This window comes from Gouania willdenowi, unplaced genomic scaffold (assembly GCF_900634775.1).
Source record: "Gouania willdenowi unplaced genomic scaffold, fGouWil2.1 scaffold_228_arrow_ctg1, whole genome shotgun sequence".
Lineage (NCBI taxonomy): Eukaryota > Metazoa > Chordata > Actinopteri > Blenniiformes > Gobiesocidae > Gouania > Gouania willdenowi.
Genome location: NW_021144983.1, coordinates 339,019 through 364,676, shown reverse-complemented (window position 1 = coordinate 364,676; position 25,658 = coordinate 339,019). Strand labels below are relative to the sequence as shown.

Below are 25,658 nucleotides of genomic sequence, written 5' to 3'. Positions count from 1 at the left end.
TGTCTAGGATGGTGTTGTGTATATGTACTTGTATGGGTGTAAATTAGGGATGTCCTGATACACCTTTTTTTATTTCCCATATGATACCGATATTGCAGCCTTGCGTATCGGCCAATACCGATATTGATTCGATATCAGAATGAATCATATATGCTTTTTTTTCTTCTCTCCTTTCTCTAATAAAAAAATGTATATATACTTATTTTGTAGTATGGAATGTTAGAAAAGGTTTGATCAAGTGATGTTAATCAAACAGAGAACAATAGTCAGCAACAGTAGGTATGAGAAAAACTGACCCATTTATTATTAACCCATTGGTTACATACATTTTAACCTTCATCATAATATCTACAGTATTCTGCAATTGGATAAAATAAATAAAAAAGGAATTGGGGAAAAAAAAAATGGAAAATCCGGATATTTGTATCCGATATTTGTTTTCAGGCTAATATCGGACCGATATCGATATCGACACCCCAAGTTTAAACATATGCACACATAATGTATGTGGTATGCCTATGCGGTCAACATAGGCATATCACATGCATTAATCGGGCTCAATAAATATATAAATGGACTTCTTTAACTCGTCTTTAATTTCTGACATAAACGTACAAACATCCTGTAACTTCTCCTTACAGCTCCCTGTGCCTTTCATTTCCAGGTGGTGTGACGTTTTTCGTGGCGCTCTACGACTATGAAGCACGGACATCGGACGACCTGTCCTTCAAAAAAGGCGATCGCTTTCAAATTATCAACAACTCGTGAGTGTTTCACTATCTGCAATGTGTCTGTGTGTGTGTGCGTGTGTGCGTGCGTGTGTGTGTCTGAGTGAGTGTGCGAGTGCGTGCGTGTGTGTGTGTGTGCGCGCATCCTGAGGATGTGTGCCTACTCTAATCCCTCATTGTATTCTGATGTCTGGGTTAATGGCTTCCTCTAATCGGCCGATCTGTTGAACCGCTGCAGATTTTTTTTCTCCCTGCCACTTGTTCATCTGTTAATGAGGGAAACATGTTTCAGTAATTTTATCCTAAAAATGGTCTGTTTGTGTTATTTCCATAATCTAATCCATCATTTTCCTCACCACACACACATGTAAACACTCCCGAGGACAAGAGACTCTACTGTATACAATAGCGTACATGTTTATGGTATTTTGTTTAACATTATTTGAAAAATATATAATAATGTACAGGGGTGCACATGACTTTTTGCGGTCTGGTGCTCACAGGAACGCAGAAGGCTGTTGCTCATTTTTTTAAATACATTTTTTCATAAACCGCTCTCAGAAGGAACAGAAAATAGCAGACATATGCAATTTTATTATAGCAGCAGCCACAAAAATGTGATTTTTCTTGATACTAGGGCTGTAACATTCATGGCAGCATTTAGAAAAATGAGCAATCTTAACATCAATGTGTTTTTGTCCTATTTTCTGAGTCATCTTGATATTTTTGCTCTCCTTTTCTAGTGTTTGAGTTCTTATTTTGTGTGTTTTTGTTCATATTTTGTTAAAATTTTCTCTAATTATGTCTATTTTCATTGGTTTTTTTGTATTTGTTTTGGGGCCGCACAAAGTTAGACCAAGGGTCACTAGGTACTCATTGCAGGAACAGAGGGATGCGTGGGTAATGTGGCATTTTAATTCATTTTAACTGAAAATGAACAGAAGCTTTTTAATGAAACGACTAAAAATCGAAGCACTTACAACAGTTCCATCATAATCATCATCACTCGCCTTCTTTATTTTACTGATTATAGTGAAAAAAGTACCGTAATGTGAATTTAACATGATTTCATCAAATTTTGGGAGCACCACCTATGCGCACCCATCATGATGGAAACGATCACCATCATTAGTAGGGCTGGGTGTCGCCAGGTACTTCGCGATGCGATACATCGTGATATTTTTGTATTGTCATGATACAGCGATTCTGCGATAATCGATATATCACGGTAAAATTCATCCACGATGCATTACGATATCTGTGTCACTGAAGAAATTCTGAATTTATTGACTGGACTGAATCCATTTCACAGGAATTACAAAACAATGTCAAATGAATAAAACAGTGTATACTGCACAGTGGCTCTGACCACAACTAGTCCAATGTCCTTGTGTTATGTTTAAGTCTTTAAGGGAAGACTGATACAAAATAATGCTTCACCAAAATATTGTTAATGTTTGTGCAAATTAACCTTAAATCATTAAAAACAGATTTAATGCAGAAAATAGTCATTTCAGTGCTAGTATTATCAACTTCTCTGTAAACATGGACAAATCAGTGCTGCTTAACAAGCAGAATGAACTTGTTTTATGAAAGCTGGAATATTTCACTGTATACGAAAAATAAACATTTCAGTCAGTGCATTATAATATAAACAACTGGGTGGTTTATGAAAACCTGGGCTCACATTTTAACTTATGCTAAACCACCTTGTGTAAAGTTCAACTTCAACCTGCACTGCAGACTGCCCATACATTTCAGTGCTAATACTAATATCAATTTGGTCTTAGTAAACTTCAAACCTGAGAACATTTAACTTGTACTTAGTACTTAACTTGTGTAAAAAGGAAAAACAAAAACAAAAAACGATTATCAGAAATTGAAATTTTGGCACACCCTAATCATTAGCCATGAGCTATTTGCTAACTCCTGCTAATGGAATAAGGTGAGGTTGGAAATGAACATGTCATTGTTTTTTAGCATCTCATCATTAGATCCAGTTTGCAGATTTTATAACTATTACTAGAATAAAATCATAAATGGATTTTCCTAATTCGGCTCATTTGTGATTTAAAAAAAATAATAGTGAAAGATAATCTAAAAATAAAAAGTGACATTTTTGTGTTTTTCAACGAGAATCTTGAAACAAAATGAATAATTGAATGTTAAGGTACAAGTTCAGAGTAGAAATGGTTAAAGCACTGGTTTCCAAACTGGAGGTGACGTCATGAGAACGTCTTTATATACATTGGTCATGCAAAATAAATGTTTCATTCAGAATTTCATTATGGCGTTTTGAATGAGAATAGTCACAATTTTACGTTTTTCAATAAAGGTTACACTTTGTACCCATTTTGTTGTGATGGGGGGGAAGGTGCTGAAAAGTATGAGTACAACTGAAAAAGTTTGGGAACCACTGGGTTAAAGAATAGCATCTAGTTTAATTTCAGTATATCATTAAAGTACATTTAAGGCATTTCTCTTTTATAGAAAAATAATCCATTTCACACGACTCCTGTCCATAAAAGCCTGGATTCCAGAACAGTTTATGTTCTGTGAAAAATGAGATTGAGGGCAATTTCTAGGCTTTAGAGTGGGCTTCAGTGCTCTGTGTAGATCAGTAGTTTGTTTTGTCTTTGTTTAGGGATAGGGAGTTAGGGATTTGAGTGGGCGTGATGTTAAATCAACAATTCCGTCCGTGTGGTGAGCTTGTAATTTCTCATCGACGTCTCTCTGCAGGGAAGGCGACTGGTGGGAGGCTCGCTCCATCAACACTGGGCAGCAAGGTTACATCCCCAGCAACTACGTGGCCCCGGCGGACTCCATCCAGGCCGAAGAGTGAGCACCCAACACCACTGATTCTTATCCTCTGTCCGTCTCATTATCTTCTAATTTCTCGCTCTGCTGTCGTTGGTTTCCTCTGATGAAGACAAAATAATGCTTCTGTCTGGACACACAGCGGCTGAAACAATGGCACACTGTGTTGGTGGCGTTCTCATGGCTGTTTGTGTGCTGTGTCACCATTACGGGAACAAGCTGCGTCTGCTGATACGGCTTAGCCTGGTCTGTTTATGGTGCTTCAGTTTTTACTAATACTGATCATTCACACCAAAGCAAAAACTCCCCAACAAATATGAAATCAAATTAAATATGAAGGAAGTTAATCAAAGAGATTTAGCCTTAATTTAAGTTTTCAATGCTAAATTCATACAAGGTTTCTGAAAAATACAAAAGTTTGTAGCGCTAACCCTCTAATCCTCACGGTGCAGGAACCATCTGAAGCCTTAGGGTGCAGGAACCATCTAAGATCCCAAAGTGCAGGAACTATCTGAGACCTTAGAGTGCAGGAACCATCTGAGACCTTAAGGTGCAAGAACCATCTGAGTCATTTGGGTGCAGGAACCATCTGAGGCCTTAGGATGCAGGAATCATCTGAGCTTTTAGGGTGCATGAACAATCTGCGGCTCCAGGGTGTAGGAACCATCTGAGGCCTTAGTATGTAGGAACCATCTGAGCCCTTAGGGTGCAGGAACCATCTGAGCCCTTAGGGTGCAGGAACCATCTGAGCCCTTAGGGTGCAGGAACCATCTGAGCCCTTAGGGTGCAGGAACCATCTGAGCCCTTAGGGTGCAGGAACCATCTGCGCTCTTAGGGTGCATGAACAATCTGCGGCCCCAGGGTGCAGGAACCATCTGAGTCCCTAGGGTGTAGGAACCATCTGAGGCCTTAGTGTGCAGGAACCATCTGAGGCCTCAAATTTCAGGAGCCTTTCAGAGGCTCCATTGTTCAGTTCAGAATGTTTTGACTTTATTCTGCTGCTACATCAGTGATCTTTGTGTCTAATTCACATTAAATCTAGTAACACCTATTTTAAAGTAACAAGCCAAATGTCCTTATTATCAGATTCTGCTTCGTAACACCTGCTGATTTCTGACTCAGTGATTTCTTCTGTTCGTACAGATGGTATTTTGGTAAAATGGGTCGTAAAGATGCTGAGCGTCTCCTGTTGCTCCCAGGAAACCAGCGGGGAACATTCCTGGCACGAGAGAGCGAGACAACCAAAGGTATGACTCTGTCAAACCACAGCAATAAGTTATGGTGTTTGCACTTGTGAAAACTAAACTCTACAGCATCATCATTTGACCTTTAGTAACTAGCTGTAGTGGCAGGTTGATCTGTTGTCATAGTAACCGGGTCCTGTATTTCTGTCATCTTTCTGTTCCAAGGCGCCTATTCTCTGTCCATCCGGGACTGGGACGAGGTGAAGGGCGACAACGTCAAACACTACAAGATCCGCAAGCTGGATAACGGCGGCTATTACATCACCACGAGGGCCCAGTTTGAGGCGCTGCAGAAGCTGGTCAAACACTACACAGGTACCAGAAGCTTCATCCACCCAGCATTAATATTCCTGCCGATGATTTCTGCTGCAGAGCAGAGCTGATAAGCCCACCGCAGCACCCTCAGCATGTGAGGGTCCATTCAACGACATAAAGTGTTTGAAGCGAGGCACTTCTAAGCCTGCGGAGGGATTAAAAAGGAAAGGTTTAGCTCACACGGTTTGATCAAACACTGTAAAATGAGTGTTTAAGCCTGTCTGTGAGGCGTTTGGTTCACTTCAGCATGACTATTGTCATGAATATTCCAAACAAATCTGACTGGTTTATTGTACAGTGACTCCAGTCGCTCCCAGAGACTTATTTGTGATCTGTGGGGCCAAAAATCCTTTGAAACGTTTCCCTTTTTATGGGATTTATTGCAAGAAAAATGTAGGAAAATGAAAACCTTTCGTTCACGACAAACATTGTTTGTCTCCTGTTGACCCTTTGATTTCTCTCCACCCAGAACATGCAGACGGTCTGTGCTACAGGCTGACCACTGTGTGTCCCACAGTGAAGCCACAGACTCAGGGACTCGCTAAAGACGCCTGGGAAATCCCGCGGGAGTCGCTGCGACTGGAGGTCAAACTGGGACAGGGCTGTTTCGGAGAAGTTTGGATGGGTAAGAGGGCGATGACGTGTGGGCTGCTCTCTGTGTGTAGTTCCAGTCTTAAGCCACTGAATGAAAAAAAAAATCAGTTATTAGGATGAAAACCCAAAAATACACACATTGTATCTAGACAGCATGGATATATTGGTCATTATTTTTAAAACAATCATTTATTGGCTTCATAAGTGGAAAAAGTGATGTTTAAAAATGCTGTTTTTCCATTGACTCAGTTGTTAGCATGAGTGAAATTCAAAATGCTGTAAAAAAAAAAAAATTACAATTTGAATATTTTCAAAACATAATTTACAATGACTCCAAAATGTAATTGAACATTGAAAATATATTTAGCAAGAATTTGCAAGTCTGTTTACATTACCATTTATGGTCAAACATTTTGATGCACCTTAGGCTTTATTAAATAAATTAAAAAAATGGTGTAGATCGTTTATGCACAGGTACATCTAAAAATTAGAATATCATAAAAATGTTCAATATTTTTGTCACTCATTTCAGAAAGTCTAACCCATTCATGATGTAGGCTTATGACACATAGAGACATATTTCAAGCCTTTTTTTTTTAATTTTAATGATTATGGCTTATAGATAATGAAAACCCAAAATTCAGTGTCTTGGATAATTAGAATATTATTGTAAGCCATAATCATCAACATCAACTTGTACATTTTTTGAGTTGTACCTGTATAAGATGCGCTGTAGAGAGTTTGGAGTCAATTGAGCAAAAATTGTGGGAGGTGAGGAAAAAAACAGTGATGTAGTTCAGAATTTTGGAAAAATGGACAAATGTGGTTATTTTCTTAATTTTCAAAATGTTGAAATATAGGGGCTTGCTGTAGCGCCATCTTTAGAATGATTGGCCAGATTTTGCTGTCATGGAACTGGACTTTAGTGCAAAATTTGACGATTATGTGCACATGCAATATGTGATTTCTTTGAAGGAAAAAGAAGAACATGCATGATAACAATAGATTCCTGGCACCCTAACTCTCAACTAAAACCCTCACTGTATTGCTGTAATTGTAGACTTTCTATCTATATTTGCTGAAGTTTTAATCAATGAACCATTTTCTTCATTGTCTGTGTCCACTTTTACACATCAGACACAGTTGCTAGGCAACCCTCCCAGCCCATCACATGGAAATACAAAATATAATGTGTCATAAAACCCATTCATACTTGACGTGCAGTCACTGGGTAAGGACGACACAGTACAGATAAACCTATTCTGACATCATTCTCCATACAAACATTGCTAAGAGGGTGTTTCTCTATGTGCAACATAGACAATTCTGCACTTAAACCTGATTATTGTAGCACTTTTTTGTGATTAAATGTGTGCATCAAGGAAGAAATCACCTCTTAAAACCCAAAGGCTCTACAGGTTACCAGTCCACGTGATGTCTATCAGTCACGGTGGATGCAAACAGGAAGTGAGCCCACACGGGAGGATTGGTTAGCATAGCTGTTAGACTCACTCTAGAGGACAGATCGTCCTCATACTGCCCACGTTCTGAAATACTGATTGCAACTCACACACAGAGCAGGCGTTGTAATCACAGGTCACTTCCTACGCTCCGGCCTGCAGAGGGAGGAGCGTGTGGGGCGGGGGCGAGAACAAACTCAGCCTGTCATTTAGCAGCGGCCTGCTGCAAGCCTCGACCTGCAAGCCACTGCAGCACAATCTAAAGAATCCTCTTCTTTACCCGCACTGGCTGTACGCTTGGAAGTTATTTTATGTTCACTGGAAGCACAAAAATAACTGATATACTATATAAACTTTAATATAGAGTTTGTCCTCCTGTAGCTCTATCAGCTCTCTCTTCTCTAAAGGCTTTTTATCAGATGTTTGAGTGTTTCTGTAGGAGTTTGTGTCCATTCATTATGTAAAGCATTGGTCAGGCACAAACGTTGGATGAGAAGGCCTGGTTCCACTTCATCCCAAAGGTGCTGGATGGGGTTGAGGTCCATGTCATCATGGTCCAGGCACTGTTGAAAGAACAAAAGGTCTTCCCCAAACTGTTCCCACAAAGCTGGAAGCATCACATTGTCCAAAATGTCTTGCTATGCTGAAGTTTTAACATCGCCCTTTATTGGACATAAGAAGCTCTAACTTTGACTGACAAGGTGTGGCTAAATACTTTTGTCCATATAGTGTAGGGCTGTGTTTGAAATCGCATACTACTTGTCTGACATCAGAATGAGTATATAGTGCATTCACATTAGAGAAATACCAGGATGTATACTATATCAGGATTTTTTTTAAGTATGCATGGTGAGCACACTAGTCATACTTAACCGCCCCATGATGTATTGCGAGCGGAACGTAAAATCATCCTGGGAAAAGTCAAAACAAAAGCATCTCTTCTTGTCTTTCCATTAGTTTTTCAACCCTTTTGTAAATAGGGCTCTTGTTTTGAAGTAAACTGGAAGTTTCAATTTAATTCAATTCAACTTTATACTGTATAGCACAAACTACAACAAAGACATCTCAAAGCGCTTAACAATATATAGAGTCCATAGTGAGAAAGAAAGAGCCCAACAAGATCCACATGAACAAGCATTTAGTGACAGTGGGAAGAAGACTTTAAATTTCATAGGAAGAAATTTTGTCAGTAGCACAATGGCCGGTCTCCGAAAGTCAGCATGAAATGTGTTTCCGCAGGTTTTATGAATTAAATGATCACATGTTGATATTCTACTTGGTCACTTTTTCACTTAAAATGTTTTCAGAACTTTCAAAGGTGGTGAATTAACAGAGATATTTAGCCTCAGTGTGCTTCATGTTTTTGAGGTTGTAGTTTCAAAATGAAGTATACTTCAGTGGGAACGCTCATCGTACTAATCATACTATTAGTAGATAGTAGACAGTACTATGTCTAGTACTACAGCTCATTGAGTATGTAGTGCGTTAGTATACGATTTCGAACGCAGTGTAGGTCTGTTTTTATTTTGAAAGGAATTTCTTAATGCAGCAGAGTGCCAGCTGTTCACATGTCCACCAATAGGTGGCGACAATGTGGAACTTTTGTGGTACCCACTCACTCCTGCATCCAAAATTAGAGGCTTCAGTGAACTGAACAGTCATATTTTTGACTTTTCAAAACCTTTAACTGCATGGGGAGAACATGCAAATGCCACTTTTGTGTAAATGACATCATCCCAACCTTAACTAATCTTGCTGGTAAAGCATTGAAAGCTGCTCACTTGGTGCACTGCCTCGCTCGCGCTGACCCAGTCATCACACATTATCGTCCTACTTTGTCCTTCAGGCTCTGTGTGTTAGTGGGAGTATATGTGTGAGTGTGTGTGTGAGCGCCATCGCGTTCAGTCTCTGCTGAGCTGCTCCTTGCACGCACGGAAACGCTGCCAGAGACCGGCTGACTTTAAACCAGACTATCTTATCATCTAAAAGGGGTCACAGGGCCCTGCTTGTCCCTTTTAGGGACCGAGTTTAGCAGCATGCGTTGTTTTTACAAACTAAAAACGTTTTAAATGAAATTCTGATTAATCCGGATTGAGTTCAAAACTTCATGTCTTTTAGTTATTTTAGTTATTCCTTAAACTTTACGTTTTAGCCTGACATGCAGAGGAATATCAAAGTTGTGGGTCCATTTTCTTTGGTTTGTAGGTTTGGTTTGATTTTGTGCTTTTATTTTGAAGGGAATTTGTGATTTTTATATATTCAAGTTACTTTTATGTTGTTTTTTATTTGAATTTTAATTGTTAATAAAATAAAAATCCTGTCTCTGGTCACTTCAGCATTATATTGAAATGTCGGTTTATACATATTTGACTTTATTGATTTTGGCTCAGTCAACGGATGATTGGTCCCTTCTTTAGCCAGTTTTTTAAAAAAGAAGAAGAAGAAAAAAGCCACACTATCAGCTAAATTAGCATTGTACAGAACCAATTTGAGGCAACTTTACATGTGGGTATGCAACTTATTACTCATAAGTTATTTGTAGAATTTTACAGGAAAATAGAAAAAAAGTAATTAAAAGCGTCAAATATTGGTAACACTTCACTTGAAGTTTTATAGATAAGGCTGACATTCCGCTGTCTTTAGCATGAATAAGGTGTCAAAGGTTGTCATTGTGTTTTTTGCTAAATTATGACACCTTTGGAGCTATGTTGGCATGTTTTGAGTTAGGTGGCGGGCTCTAGTGGGGTTAGGGTAACAAAGGGTTAGGATTAGGGTAACAGACAACACTTAATGACAGCCTAATGTCAGCCTTTATGAATAAAACATTTTGATTTTTTTCTTCACCAGTTTCTTTTTTTTTTTTTGAATGTTGTTTAATTTTTCTCACACTTTTCACACTTTTTCTTGCATTTATTCTGTCAAACATTGGAAAATAAATAAATGGCTTCTTTTAAAATTTAACATTTATATATGTATGTACAATGTGACAATAAATTCACAATATCCAGTAATTTTTCACTGTTTCAATTAGATGCGAAGTAAGTCCATGCATTGTTGCGGAGAACATACAAACTCTAAGGGGCGGATTCACTAAAGGTTTAGGTGTATTAAAACATGTACAAACATCACTCCACGCGCTAATAAACCGTACAAACCCTAGGGAATCAGGCGTGCGGAGCTCACAAGGTGAGCAAAAAAATGGGAGGAGGACATGTAAATAAATTATTGCAGGGGACACGATGCAATTCACCAAACCTGGACTTCATTGATGCCTCTGTTTTTCCTGTAAATTTAGCACGGCCCACAACCAGGTGGTAACTGTCAAAGCTTTTTGCACAGTGATGACGGCAGTAATATTTGTGAGGAGACGGGGCAGGGGAGAGGAAAGATGAATGAGGGATGGCATTTTCAGACTTCGAGTTAATATATTTGAGATGAATGAATTCACAATTTTAAGAACGTGTTTAAACCTTTCCTGTTTTGTCTCCCCACCGTGGCTGGGGGGGACAGCTGAGATCCGCACTCTCCATGGCTGGAGGCTGCTTTTCCTCCGGGGACCTCTCCCGTACGCTTGTTAAAGATGATACTGCGTAGGAATAACAGGCCTTTTTGTTGTTGTAGAGCTGCACTTTAATATCTGGCTACACTATAAACATTAGCTCGCTACCTGTCCCGGTCGCCTGTCGGACTCGAACCATAGGCACGCACACTCTCTCACACCCCCGTTACTCACATTCGCGCACATTTCCTCACTGCGGTAAGAACATAGAATCTATCTATTTATCTATCTATCTATCTATCTGCTGTAATTTATCCATTTTTTTTTATTAGCTTCTTCTACTAACACCTCCAATTCTGCTGCTTCAAATTTATTTTGACACTTCCGTGCACTCCACTCTCATTCAACCTCCATGTTCAACATAACACGTACCAAGCACTCATGTAAATACGGCGGTCTGCACCACTTCTGCACGTGCACTAATCATTGCTGCAATCTTAGTGAATTCCTCGCAGCAGGTGAGGAATCTGCATCACTAAAGGATTTAGGGAAGCAACTGGTTTACCACCCTTTATTTCAGATATCAGTGAATCCGCTCCTGAGTAGTTCATAAGTTCTGTCTGATCTGGTCATATTCTTTGGTTTTGTTCAGGCACATGGAACGGCACCACCAAGGTTGCCATCAAGACCCTAAAACCTGGCACCATGTCCCCGGAGGCCTTTCTTCAGGAGGCTCAGATAATGAAGAAGCTCCGACACGACAAACTGGTGCCTCTCTACGCCGTGGTGTCGGAGGAGCCCATCTACATTGTCACAGAGTTCATGGGCAAAGGTGAGGCTTTGGGAAGAGGATGGGAATGGGTTTTTGTTATTTCCGTTTGATTTGCTGCTCAAACACTTATGGTACACTCTTACAGGAAGTTTACTGGACTTTCTAAAGGAAGGTGATGGGAAGTATCTGAAGCTGCCACAGCTGGTCGACATGGCCTCACAGGTAGGAATCCTGTGTGCGTGTGCGTCAAATGTTTAACAACCTCAAGGTCAGGCGTTTCCATCGGAGTGGCAGGTTTGTTTGTAATCCTTCTGCTGCCTTTTCTTCCTCCTCACCGCAGCAGAATCGTGTGTGTTTTTGTGCGTGTGTGTGTTCTTCACTTAACCATCTGCAGCACTTAAACACTGCTCACCAGAGGCCACTTAAGCTGCCTGCTGCTGTCACCTCCTGTGATCTGCTCCTAATTCGTCTCTCGAGCTCCTCCTTCTCTGCACTCAGCTGAGTGGAAAAGTGTTGGAGTATTAAATCTGTCGCTCATAGAACGCCCCGAGACGCCCTGTTGGGATTCCACCCTCAGATAACTGCCTTGTTAGATATTTGGGGTGAAGATTGTGGCTTTTTACGTCAGGCGTTTTCAACTAGAAGTTTGGGACCCAAAGATGGGGTAATTTTTGCATGAGAGTGAAGAAAAGCATCCTGTGTTTCTATTTTGAAAGTGATAAATGAACCTAGATTAGCTCCAGCCAATCGTGTTTCTAACAGTAGGGGGCGGTAATGTAGTACTTAGTTTTTACAGAAAAGTTTTAACTTTTTCCGCATTTTGTTATGCCGTATTCCAAATTGTTTTAAATTAACCTCTTTCCTCAAAATTCCACACAAAATACCCCATAATGACAATGTGAAAAGTTTTCATTTGAATTTTTGTAAATTTGTGAAAAAACGGAGAACTAAGGAATCACATTTATGTAATTATTCGCAGCCTTTGCTTAATACTTTGTTGTTTGTTAGTTTGACCCATTCTTCTTTGCAGTGCTTCTCAAGCTCCATCAGGTTGGATGGAGATCTCTCCAGAGATGATTAATGAGATTCAAGTCTGGACTCCCCATTCACAGAGTGGTTCCGCAACCACTCCTATGAGATCTTGGCTTTGTGCTTCAGGTCATATCTTGCTGAAAAATGAAACTTCGCCCCAGTCTGAGGTCTAGAGTGCTCTGGAGCAGGTTTTCATCTAGGTGCATTCATCTTTCCCTCTATCCTGACTAGCCTGCCAGTTCCTGCTGTTGAAAAACATCCCCATAACATTATGCTGCCACCACCATGCTTCACTGCAGGGATGGTATTGTAGATATTCACACCAAAACAGTTCAGTCTTTGTCTCATCAGACCAGATCATTTTGATTGTTTCTCATAGTCTGAGAGTCCTTTTGGGGCCTTTTGGCAAACTCCAGACGGGCTTCCATGTGCCTTTTTCAAAGGAATGGCTTTTTCTGGTCACTCTACCATACAGGCCTGCTTGGTGGTTTGCTACAAAGATGGTTGTCCATCTGGTAGGTTCTCCTCTCTCCACAGAGGAACGCTAGACCTCTGACATTAACCATTGGGTTCTTGGTCACCTCCCTGACTCAGGCCTTTCTCCCCGATCACTTGGTCGGCCAGCTCTAGGAAAAGTCTTGGTGGTTCCAAACTTCCTCCATTTTCAAATGATGGAGGCTACTGTTCTCATTGGACCTTCAAAGCAGCATAAATTGTTCTGTATCTGTATTTTTCTATATCTTCTTTGTTTGAGGCACAAATACCCCAGATTTATGACTCAAAACAATCCTATCTCGTAGAGCTACAGACAATTCCTTTGACTTCATGTTTGTGTTTGTACTCTGACATGCACTGTGGGACCTTATATAAACAGGTGTTGAGCATTTCCAAATCACGGCCAATCAACTGAATTGACCACAGGTGGACTCCACATAAGCTGTAGAAACCTCTCAAAGATGATCAGTGGAAACGGGATGCACCTGAGCTCATCTTTGAGCTTTGTGGCAAAGGCTGTGAATACTTGCATAAATGTGATTTCATAGTTTTCTGTTTTATAAAAAAAATAGTAAAAATCTAAAAAACTTATTTTCAACATTGTCATTATGGGGTATTTTGTGTAGAATTTTGAGGAAGAAGATTAATTTAATACTAATTGGAATAAGGCTGTAACAAAACAAAAAGTACTACTTTCTGGATGCACTGTATCTGTTGAAACATACTGTATATTTTCATTCAAGAGTTTTTCAATGCATAAATTGTTTTTTACTCATTGACAGATGTTTTTTTATTTTATATATAGGGCATAGCTTTTTTTTTTTTTTTTTTTTTACAGTAAAACCTGTAGAATTTATTTCCAGAGCGACTTCTGTGATCATCTGTGATACTTTGATAAATATGATATGTTTGATTATGAAATATTATCATTAACTCTTCCTTGATTTGAGTCGTGGCTTGTTATCAAGGGAAGACAAATCATCTGAGTGCCGCTGTTCCAGGCGTTTGGTGTTTTATGTGTATCAAGGGATTTGATTCTGTATCCAATGGCTGTGTGATTCCTAACACTTGTGTGCTCCCTGTCAGATCGCCGATGGCATGGCCTTCATTGAGAGGATGAACTACATCCACAGAGATCTGAGGGCCGCCAACATCCTGGTGGCCGACAACCTGGTGTGCAAGATCGCCGACTTTGGCTTAGCTCGACTGATTGAAGACAACGAGTACACTGCAAGACAAGGTGTGTGCACAACCAACCGCCTGACGTTGTGATTAGAACCAAAACACATATCTTAATATTGTTTTCTTGGTTAAGTATTTATAGAAACAGCACTCTGGGTCAAAACACCACACAGGCCTTGCACAATATTAACATGGGACCCACTTTAGTCTGTCTCTCTCTCAGGGGCAGCACGCGTGAGTGAGGTACGTACTGTGGCTTGTTTCAGGGTAGAAGCCTGGACAGACATGATGGTCTGGGTCTGGGGATTACAGGTGCTCAGACCTTTAGGAAGAATGGGTTTAAAAGGGGACATATCATGGTTTTAAATCCTTCCTATTTACATATAAATCATACAATTGTGGTCTATATAAAGCAGAACTGCAATGCTTGGGTCTGAATTCCTCATTATTATAGCTCCCCAGACCCCTCTTCTTCCCCTTTTCTGATGTGCTTCTGAGAGCAACTCGTTTTGGTGCGGTCTCTTTAAATGCAAATGAGACACTTCATACCCCGCCCCCTCTTCAGGTGACACTCGGTTCAACTCCACCCTGCTCGGCCATTTTTGTAGTTTGATAGAAGAGATACGGTTATGTAGCGGCCCATAAACTTTTTATTCAGAGGTTATTTACAAAATGTCAACAACAGAAGACTTGTCCATACAGCCTTTAGACTTAAATTAAATCACGTAGTCCATATCATCAAGGATCTAAAACGAGCACACAGCGCTAACATATGAAGTCTGAAGACGGTGCAACTGCTAATGCTAACAAAACAATGACAGGGACGTCTTATCGTCACACTTTTTAGCGTTATTTACAGCTTACCGAAGTGCTCTGTTCGTCGTCTCCAAAGATAGAAGGAATTGAACCCTCAATCAGACAAAGTCTTTCGGCAAATCCTTCTTTATACTGGTGGAGGTTGCTGAAGCAGTCGTCCTTGAAGTGCATCGCGCACACAAAAATGACCTTACCCACAGATGTGGGTACATTTCCGTGAAAAATAAAACTCAACCAGGCACTTCAAAAAGGTTCTGATGCTGGAAGACGGTGTAATGAAGCGTGTGGGTTACCACATCCAACAACCAAACATTTTGACTTATCCTCTCGTAACTTCGGCATCCTTGAGCTTGGACTACAAAATAAAAGCGAGAAATAAAAATGGTGGATTGCTCGAAGTGTTGGACCTGGAGTTGATGTCCTAATTTGTCAGTTCCGCTGCAAATACTGTGACATTATTGTTCAAAAAACGTAATAGAGAATAGAAAAATCGAAACAGATTGAAAAATATGAGCAAAACAGAATATAAAGATATCTACGGAGCACCTGAAGAGACTAATTAGATTTTTTCTGTACTTCTAAGCACTCTAAATATACAACAAAATGCATTTAAGGGCTAAAAAAAGTGGATTTAGCATGATATGGCCCCTTTAGGGGTTTTTGCAGTCCTGTCAGACTCTCAATGCAATATTACTTTGTACCACTAGAGGGTGATGTAAATCACATCCCAGTTGTGCCTGTGTCAGTGAAAAACATAGCAGCAGATCCCAGCAGCTGTGACTTAAAACAAAACTAAGTAACTTTTTCACCTTAATAAATCCTTCTTGTAGTCCTTGTGAGGGTAATGCAAGTGTTTATAGGGTGATTGGGGGGTCTTTCATCTCCCGCTGCTGTCTCTGGCCAGAAAACAGCACTTAAAACTTTCCTGTTTCTGACCCGGTGGCAAGACGTACTGCTTTACAGCAGCCCAATACAAACTAATCCGTGATTATGACCAGCCCCGTGGCTGGCGGGGCCAGCAAAAAAAAAGGCAGAGAAGACCTTTGTCAGAGGAACGGAGCAACTCCATGCAGTGAAAGCTCAGCAGCAATCATACAGCAATTATGTACCGTCGTCACGGCAACAGGTGTGCACACTATCGCAACCCAGCGCTTCATCAGGCAGCACACACACAAATATCCCCCATCTATCTATCCATCCATTCATTTTCAGAGCTGCTTTGTCAGCAAACAAACACATCACACACATTTCCACACTCCCTTCCGTATTACTCCCACATCATTCATTTATTTTACTTGTCTCTCTTCCTTTTACTGTTCACATGGTCACATGGACTATATGTGTGAAAGCACCCTTAGTGTCACTGTTGTATTAGGATTTTTCAGTGATCGGTTGCTACTGTCTTGGGAGAGCAAAGGTGCTCATGTAGCTGTGGGGTGGGACGGGGCGTGGGGTGCAGAGTTTTACGACACCAAAAGGGACCTTTAGAGGAGCGCTTAGAGCAAGTTACTTAGTTCTGCTTTAAAACATCTAAAGCTTAAAAACACGAAGCAGAGGCTGTGTTTGAAATCGTATATTAACGTACTCGTACTAAGTCTGACATCAAAATGCATATGTAGTACATTCACATTAGATGGCATGGAAAGTATGTAAGAACTACCCGGATGTATACTAGATCGGGATTGCACGGTGGGCACGCTAGTAATGCTCAACGGCCTCATGATGCATTGTGAGCGAAACTTAAAATCGTCCTGGGGCCGCCTTCAAACATCCCCTTTTCAAAACAAAAACATCTCCTCTTGTCTGTCATTCAGTTTTTTTAACGCTTTTGTAAATAAGGCTCTTGTTTTGAAGTTAACCAGAAGTTTCCGGAAGGATCAAATGACCACATGTTGATATTCTACTTTGGTCACTTTCTTCTTTAAAATGCAAGACACTCTCAGAGCAGAACAAAGTTGACTGCCACCTATTGGACAAACTGAGTGTTGTGGATATCTTGGGAAATCCTTTTTTTTTTTTTCCATGACTTTTTGTTTTTGTTTTTACCCCAACAGGTGCCAAGTTTCCCATCAAGTGGACAGCTCCTGAAGCTGCTCTGTATGGTCGCTTTACCATCAAATCCGACGTCTGGTCCTTTGGAATACTACTGACTGAACTGGTGACAAAAGGCAGAGTGCCCTACCCGGGTATGTAGGGCTGGCAGACACCTGCAACAAGCTGTTGGCGTGCACAGAGAGCATTAGTGTAATGTGTAATAATTTTTACAGTCATGATGAAACAATAAATAAACCACACTTAGTAACTGTAAGTCACTTCTGCCCCCTGCTGTGTCAGCAAAGAAGTGCAGCTTCATCTGGCACTGATTACAGAGCGCACCATATGGCAGACGTGACCACAGCCTGGCTCTGAATTAATGGTTCTCTGAACTTGAAGCTTGTCTGACATCAGGACCCGTTATTAAACCTTAATAGGAAGCCATGACCCAAATTTAAGGAAAATGTTTCTTTAGAGCAGGGATGGGCAGCTTTTATCACAGCGGGGCCACAAAAATATGATTGTCTGACCTGAGGGCCACATAATCAATATCCATGCCAGTATTAAGAATAATGACCAATCTGAGCATTAACACAGGAAAAAACAAATTGTTTGTTGTCTTTTTGTGTAATTTTGATTTCTGAGTTTTAAGTCAATTTGTGTCCTTTTGGCAATTTCTCCTAGTATTTTGTGTATTTTATGGGTCATTATATGGGTTTTTTGTTATTTCTTGTGCATTATGTTTGCATTTTTATTTATTTATTTATTTTGAATTTTTGTTGTCAACCTATGCCGTTTTGTAGTTTTTCTGCATTGTAGTTTTTTTTGGCTATTTTTTTCCATTTTGTGTAATTGTGTTAGGATTGTGTCTGTCTTTGAAGTCATTTTGTATATGTGTTGGTGTTTTGTGTGTTTAGGTGTTTGTTTTGTGTGTCTGGTGTCCTTTTGTGTGTATAATGGGTGTTTTTGTTGTTGCTTCATGTATTTTTGTTGACATTCTGTGCATTCTGCTGTCGTGTTGTGTGTTTTCTGAGTTTTTTGTGTATTATTTTGGGCAGCATATAATTGCAATTTTTTGTGAATTAGTCTTGGGGGGCCACACAGAATTAGACCAAAGGCAGAATGTGGCTCCCGGGGCTGTGAGTGGCCCATATCTGCTTTAGAGCAACATTAGAAAATATGTTTACCCAAAACATTTATTTATTAATGAAACAAGGATTTGAAAACAGAAGAAAATACTCACTTTTACTTTTTCTGTTTTACTTTTTTAGCCACAAATCAAAATGTGCAATCTTATAATGTGAAGTTTATTTATAAAGATGGAAAAATATCAACTTTTTCATATTTCTAGATTAATTCAGGCTAAAACAATATTTTTGCTCTAACAAAGTCATCAGTGCCAGTTGTTATAGGTGTAAATGATGCTGCATAAACAACCTCCCCCCAAATAAAAGCCAGAGATCATTATTTGTTATGTTGCCAGTGGGAGGTCTTCTTCAGGACTGTACCACGCTCCTATTTCTGTGCCTTTGACAGTGTGTGGACGTTCTTCACAGCAGGTTTGGGAACACATCCTTCTTTTCTGTCACACTTTGGGTATAAATAGGCGTTCACACACGCTGATCTGTGACAGGCACGTTTTCCCTGCCCAGCTTTCTGAGATGACGCGCATTCGTGGTTTCTAACGCCAATCCACATTCAGCTGTCGCTGTTTGGCCCCGCCCCCTATTTCAGAGCCACGGGATAATCTGATCCTCACATGCACGGAGGGACTATAGAGGAAGATGCAGCTGACTGCGTGTCACATAGCTCTTTTTAGCTGCTTCAGGATCACCGTCTTACGGAGAGATCTGCTTCCCACGTGTATTCCCACTTCCTAACTTTAGGGAAAGTTATTAGAAACAGTCTGCAAGCACTTTCAGGCGTCTCTATTTAAAATCCTCCTTTTCAACAATGCTGTGCTGACGTTGATCCTCAGTGGAAGTGATGATCCAGCTCTCAGCTCGGCTTTCATCAGCAGCTCTCCTTCTGTCAGCCGCTGACATCCGCTCCCTCTGCAGTTATATTTTTGTGTCCCCAGGAGCCCCACTAAACTCACCGTTGGCCTGTTTTTCTCTTATTTTTGAAAGGTTTAACAGTCACGTTAGTGTGACAAGCCTGTTGTGTTCATCATTGCATGAGGATAACTGCAGAATATGCTTCACTTTTTTTCTCACATGCAGAATAATATTAGTGTGAATCAAGTGGAAGTTGCCACTCTTACAGTATGCTTTCAAATAAAAAAAGAAGTCAGGGACAAATGCCTTATGAGGAAATAAAGTTCTGAAGAAGTGATTAATTCCACAGCCCAGCAGCAGAAAGTCTGTGCTTCTGCTACATGAGAGCATGAATAATCAAATCACTAGGGCTGTAGTCAACCAAGGAAATAGTTGGTCGACCAAGACTATGGCACACGTAGCGATTATTAAAAAAAAAAAAAAGAAAAAGGAGAATGAATGAGCAGGTGCAGAGGAGGACGAGGAGAAAGGGGGAAAAAAGAGAGAAATATTTAGTTTTGGCGTTTTGTGGTGCTGATTTGCTTTTAAACACAGACCATTTCTGATATGAACCTTATTTATGCTTTGACCAAAACCCGACAAAGCAAAAGTGAAAGCTACAGGTCTGACAGACATTAGGTGTTTATATCACAACTCGACCTGAAACCGACAATTAAAACCTATTTTTTCCCTCATACAAATGACATATTTACATTTGTTTTAGTGGTAAGCCTGCTTTTATTAATAATAACTGTTAATGTCAACATCAGATCAGCGCACCGGCATCAGAGACTGTACTGGATCTATTTACATAATTCACGTATCAAATATAAGGATAATCCATGTTCTTGTGCAGAAATAGGATTGATTCAACAGTGGATGCTTGTGCTTCAAGCCTGTCTTTATTTGTTCCCTCTCTGCTCTGATCTGAGGACAGCAGTGCAGCACTCACTCACACAGCTGTTGCTGGACATCATGTTTAGGCATTAAATACATTATATTTGATTATTAATCCTAATCACCTATATAAGTGCATTGCAATTTTTTTTTAAACAGTATTGAAACTGATACCATTGCTGGTCGACCAATGAAAATCTTGGTCAACCACGACGGCATCGACCAATTAGTCGACTAAAAGCTCTACAAATCACCCACGCATTCATGCAATGAGGAAGAAGTGCTAACTGTAACCAGTCATGTGATCCACACATAAACCCATAGACAAGAGGTCACAAATGTTGGAAAGCAGCCGTCCTGCATATTTTGCTGCTTGTCGGCAGGTTTTCTGCAGAGCTAAACACACACGAAAAAAAAATATCGGAGAATTCAGAAATTTGAATTCGATATTATTTTTCAGGCTAATATCAGACAGATATCCAATATTGATATTGGATCGGGACACCCCTAGAAACTAATATATGGAAAAAAATAATAATAATTTTTTTTCCAAGACTGTTACCTCTGTTCTATTTTCCAACACAAGGCGAAAAAACAAAAACTAAGCTAAACTGCTTGTTGAAAGCACACAGTAGGCATGATACACATCTATTTGTTCAAATGTCACAAATATTTAGATTTTGTTTATTTACCGATATGTCTGTGTAGGAAGTGGTTGGGATGAAATATCACGTGGCAGGATATTGCGATATAAAATTGTTGAATATTATCTAGGGATGACCCGATACAACTTTTTCATTTACGATATGATACCGATATTGCAACCTTGCGTATGGGCCAATTTTTTTTAATAAAAAAATAAAAATGTGAGTGATGTCACTCAAACAGAGAACAATAGTCAGCAACAGTAGGTATGAGAAAAACTGACCCACTTGTTATTAACCAATTGGTTACATGAATTTTACCCTTCAACATAATATCTGCAGTATTCTACAATTGAATAAATATAATAAATTAAAAAAAATGGAAATTCTGAAATTTTAATCCGATATTCGTTTTCAGGCTGATATTGGACCGATATCAATATCGGATCGGGACACCCTAATATTGTCAATGGAATAAGTGGTGTTGTGATTTTAGCAAAGGGGGTGAAGCAAACCTTTCCATCTGTGCCTGTGCTACAGCTGTTCCAACATGTGAGCGTGTCTTTTTAAAGCAGGAAACATAGACAGTGTTGACAGGTCTCATTTACTGCCACAGAATGTCAACATGCTAATGTTGTTGAAACGGAACAGGTTGATATCTGAAATCTGGGCTGTGCAGACTGCATTAGTTTGATGTTAAAAAAAAAAAAAAAAGTTCATGCTCATAGATAGGAAGACTTTAAATGGGAAAAATTAGTCTCATTTGTGTTATTGTTTATTATTTTTTATTTGGTTCATTTCATGTCATTTCACACACTTTGGTCTGAAAAAATGATGACATTTTTACCAATTGGTTCGTGATTATTCAATACACATGGTGAATAGTTTTTTGTTTGATTGGATTAATACTTTTGGAGATATGGCACATTTAGTGAGGAGGGTATGTGTCCATTTTCCTGAATCTTTATTTTTCTTCCATTTTTTGCTTCCAATAACTCGGGAACTACATAACATAGAAAACTGGAATTTGGTATAGTAATACAGCTCCACCTACTGCTATACATACTATCTGGTGGACATGTCAGCCCCCCTTGCCTCAGCTCCCTGTAATTTAATCAGCTTTGACCTATGCACATAGACTCTTCAAATCCCTAATGATTAGTCACATACTGTATATACAGTACATTGGTTTCTTTGGCCCATAACTGAATGTGGGAAGAATAAATCTGATCTCTGTTTGAGTTTATAGTCTAAAGGTTACTCTTTCTTGGGTTCTAAAAAAATATTTTTTTTATGCGACGACTTCATTTTTATTTCTGACCCCAACTTTGGGTTATTACACCACTCGCGGATATTGAGAATCCTTGGCATAATGTCATTGTAGCTTATTGCCTCTGTGTCTCATAATCATTTGTTTTATTGGGTTTTCACTATTCAGAGAGAGTAGGTGGAGCAGGTGGAGCTGTATTACTATACCAAAATACCGTTTTCTATGTGGTGTAGTTCCTGAGCTATTGGAAGCCGAAAATGGAAGAAAAACAAAGATGCATGAAAATTGACCCCCCCCCCCCCCCCCGAAGATTTGTTGAAATGACATGAATGACATTTATTTATGTATGTATGTATCTATCTATCTATTTTTTTCCATTTATCCATCCATCCATTTTCATACCCGCTTATTCCCGTTTATCAGGGTCGCGGGGGTCTGCCGGTGCCAATCTCTGGCTCTCATAGGGCGCTGGGCGGGGGTACACCCTGGACAGGGCGCCAGTCCATCACAGGGCAACACAGACACAGACAACCATTCACTCTCTCATTCACTCCTATGGGCAATTTAGAGACTCCAATCAACCATACAGTCATGTTTTTGGATTGTGGGAGGAAGCCGGAGTACCCGGAGGAAACCCACGCAGCACGGGGAGAACATGCAAACTCCACACAGAAAGGACCCAAGTGTCCACCCAGGGCTTGAACCCAGGACCTTCTTGCTGTGAGGTGGACGTGCTAACCACTAATCCACCGTGCGCCCCTTTTCCATTTATTTTCATTATTATTAGTTCATTATTAGTTAGTATTGTTATTGTTATTATTATTATTATTATTATTTGGTTGAAAATAATAACCATGGGTAAATATGCCCATGGTTAACGTTGAATAAAATGTATTTTTCAAACTGAATTTTTTTTGTAATTTTTCCTTTTTTACAAAAATGTCATCATCATATAGTTATCGTTAGCCCAGTATCATATATTGCGTCATCTCATGAACTTTGTATCTCGTTCCAGCCCTAGTAGGAACTCTGTACAAGGTAGAGAACCTCTTTGAGTACTTTGCGGTGATTAAAGAGTCCAAGGTGAAGGATGGAAATGTTCACATTTCCATTTTTGGGTGGGATTTCTCCTCATTCTTCTCTCCTTGTGCTTTTATTTTGAAGGCATGGTGAACCGGGAGGTGCTGGAGCAGGTGGAGCGAGGTTACCGCATGCCCTGCCCTCAAGGCTGCCCGGAGTCGCTGCACGAGATGATGAGGCACTGCTGGAAGAGGGAGCCTGACGAGAGGCCCACCTTCGAGTACATCCAGTCCTTCCTGGAGGACTACTTCACCGCCACGGAGCCCCAGTACCAGCCCGGGGACAACCTGTAGTTTGGGAGACGCGGTGCAGACTCTGTGAGACGCTGCTGACCACCGTCTATGAACTGGCCTCAACACTGTGATCACAAACGAGCTAAATTATGGCAATGAGCAGATTTTTTTCACCGTTTTTTTTTTTTTTTTTTTTGTGCTTTTTTTCTCCAACGGTACTTTCCCGCTCTCTTCTTCGATTCTCCCCTTTGTTGTTTTAATCTTTGATAGTGGATTTTTATACGTACATGAGTTTAATTCCAAGTGACCAACACCTGTGGGGGGTTGTCGGGTAAGTGCTGCAGCTGTACGGCAGAGGGCTTGTGAATAAGAGAGTATTTTTAACAGGCGAGATCTTCCAGACTGGGAGCCAAGTGTGCGACTCTTCACATGAACGTTTTCTATGCTTTTGCCGACTTTGTGTTGAAAATCTGAAGAGGTATTTTGATAATTTACAAGAACAGTTTTCACCTTTTTCTAAACGGAGTGGACACCTCAGCTGTGAAGATTATTTTTTTAAACAGTTTTCTTCTGCTCGCTTTGCATCGACAGCAAATCTCGTGGTAGAGAGTGATTAGAGAGGATTAGATTTACACAATGTGCTGCCACTTCCAGAAATATGGGTGCAACTTCCTGTGCAATAGGTAATAATAAAGGATGAGGCTTTTGTTGGATTAAAGCACATTAAAACACCCACTTCCTCTTTTAGCCTTCCACAATAAAAGCCCTGAATATAAGCTACACACTTATAATTAAACCGTTTTTTATTTTCATGGCATTAATAACAACTAAGGATGTAACGGTATTGTAATCACCGCGGTATCTTGGTTTCAAAGTTCTTGCAATAATGCTGTGGTATGTGACGGTATCATACAAGAACTCTGATTACTTCCGCCATTATAGTTTGTTGTTGGCAGTGACTATCCGTACGGTTGCCGTATCAATATACCGACATTCTGTTCGTACGCAGCGCCCCTAGTTGGCCAGTTTAGGTCACGTGACTAAGACTACCTTACCCTTAGACGCTACGTACATGTACTTCAATAATTGTACCAATAGCACCGGGGATTGTCCGTACAGCAACCGTACAAATAGACACTTTATTTTTTGTCTGGCGCTAATGCAGGGGTGTCAAGTAATTTAAGTTCAGGGGCCAAATATGGACCAGTTTGAGCTTAAGTGGGCCACAGATCTTAGGTGGGAAAAAGAGCAAATTCAACATTAATGAGCCCTGGTTTGCACTTCCATGTATAAATGACATATAAATGATAAAGTATGTGAGTATATCAGTCCCAACAGGATCTGCATATATTGTGAATTTTAGTTAATTTTTTTCTATTTGGAGTGGCTGAGATATCTAAAACTAAATGAGTTGGTCATTTACAAAATGTTTTTTTTTTTTTTTTTTTTTTTTTTGACTTTCTCAAACGGGCCAAATTTGGCCCCCGGGCCTTGAGTTTGACACGTTAGTGAGTGAGCCAGTCTGGCCAGTCTATGTTGTAAATTGAGCCAATCTCTGCGAATTCTGCAAGGTCCTGTCAATCACCGCAACATTTCACTCATTTTGACCAATCTGACAAACAGTGTATCACAGCAGCCACAATGACTCTACAGACAGGTGTTGTGCCAAATTCTGTGACCCAACCAGATGGTCGTTCTGGTTGATCCGGTGGCACGACATGGTTTAGGTCGGTGAGTAAACTCACACTCAAGCTGCTTTGTGTCAGCTACCATCAGCTAGTGGAGCCAGCGGGTAATGGTGGCTCTGCTGCACTGACTGCAGTCACCATTTAGTCTGGTCACAGAATGGGCCACAACAGCCAATACGACTTCACTGAGCAAAATAGCTGCAAGCGTGTGTCACAAACCATTATATATACTGTATATATTAAGGAGTATATGTTGAGGAGCTTTTCACAGGAAAAGCCATGTATTACATTTAACTTATCCTCTGTTTAATATTCCCTGCAGTATAAACCTTTAAAATGTGATGGAAATTATTGATATGTTGTTAAATGTTTGAAAATCAGAGTCCTTAACTTTATTGGGACGAGAGAATTCAGAGGCAATTATTTATTTTTTATTTTTATTCAAATTGACCAGTTTATGCAAAGTTACTGCAAACAATAAAGTTTTAAAATGCAACAACTTTTGCTGCAAAATCAGGCAATTTAGGCCTAAACAATCACACATTTGCTGCCAAACTCTGGAGGGACTGAATAAATACGATTAGAACATTTGAGTGTTATGATTTTCCAATAACAGTAAATGTGTTTATTCTTAACATTCCTAACACTTAATGTTCCACACTGTTGCATTTTTTTTTATTTTTTTTTTTGGACAATACTGCAATAATACCGTGGCCTTAATACGATGACGATATCATACTGTGAAATTTTGATATCATTGCATCCCTACTAATAAGCCTGGATTGTTTTATAATACCCACTAACAATATTCCACTAAATAAT

At 39.9% G+C, this 25,658-nt stretch overlaps 1 protein-coding gene across 1 annotated transcript in view; it reads left to right on the top strand.

Annotated features, from left to right (window-relative positions):
• The window catches only part of yes1 (YES proto-oncogene 1, Src family tyrosine kinase), a 47,084-nt gene extending 22,740 nt beyond the window's left edge, over positions 1-24,344 (top strand). Inside the window, exons 3-12 of the mRNA XM_028441373.1 lie at positions 665-764; positions 3,468-3,566; positions 4,689-4,792; positions 4,955-5,104; positions 5,574-5,729; positions 11,310-11,489; positions 11,575-11,651; positions 14,043-14,196; positions 17,009-17,140; positions 23,000-24,344. Coding sequence (XP_028297174.1) covers positions 665-764; positions 3,468-3,566; positions 4,689-4,792; positions 4,955-5,104; positions 5,574-5,729; positions 11,310-11,489; positions 11,575-11,651; positions 14,043-14,196; positions 17,009-17,140; positions 23,000-23,208 — 1,361 coding nt within the window. The 3' untranslated portion in view covers positions 23,209-24,344. The remainder of the gene's footprint in view (positions 1-664; positions 765-3,467; positions 3,567-4,688; positions 4,793-4,954; positions 5,105-5,573; positions 5,730-11,309; positions 11,490-11,574; positions 11,652-14,042; positions 14,197-17,008; positions 17,141-22,999) is intronic.
• The last annotated feature ends 1,314 nt before the right edge of the window (positions 24,345-25,658 follow it).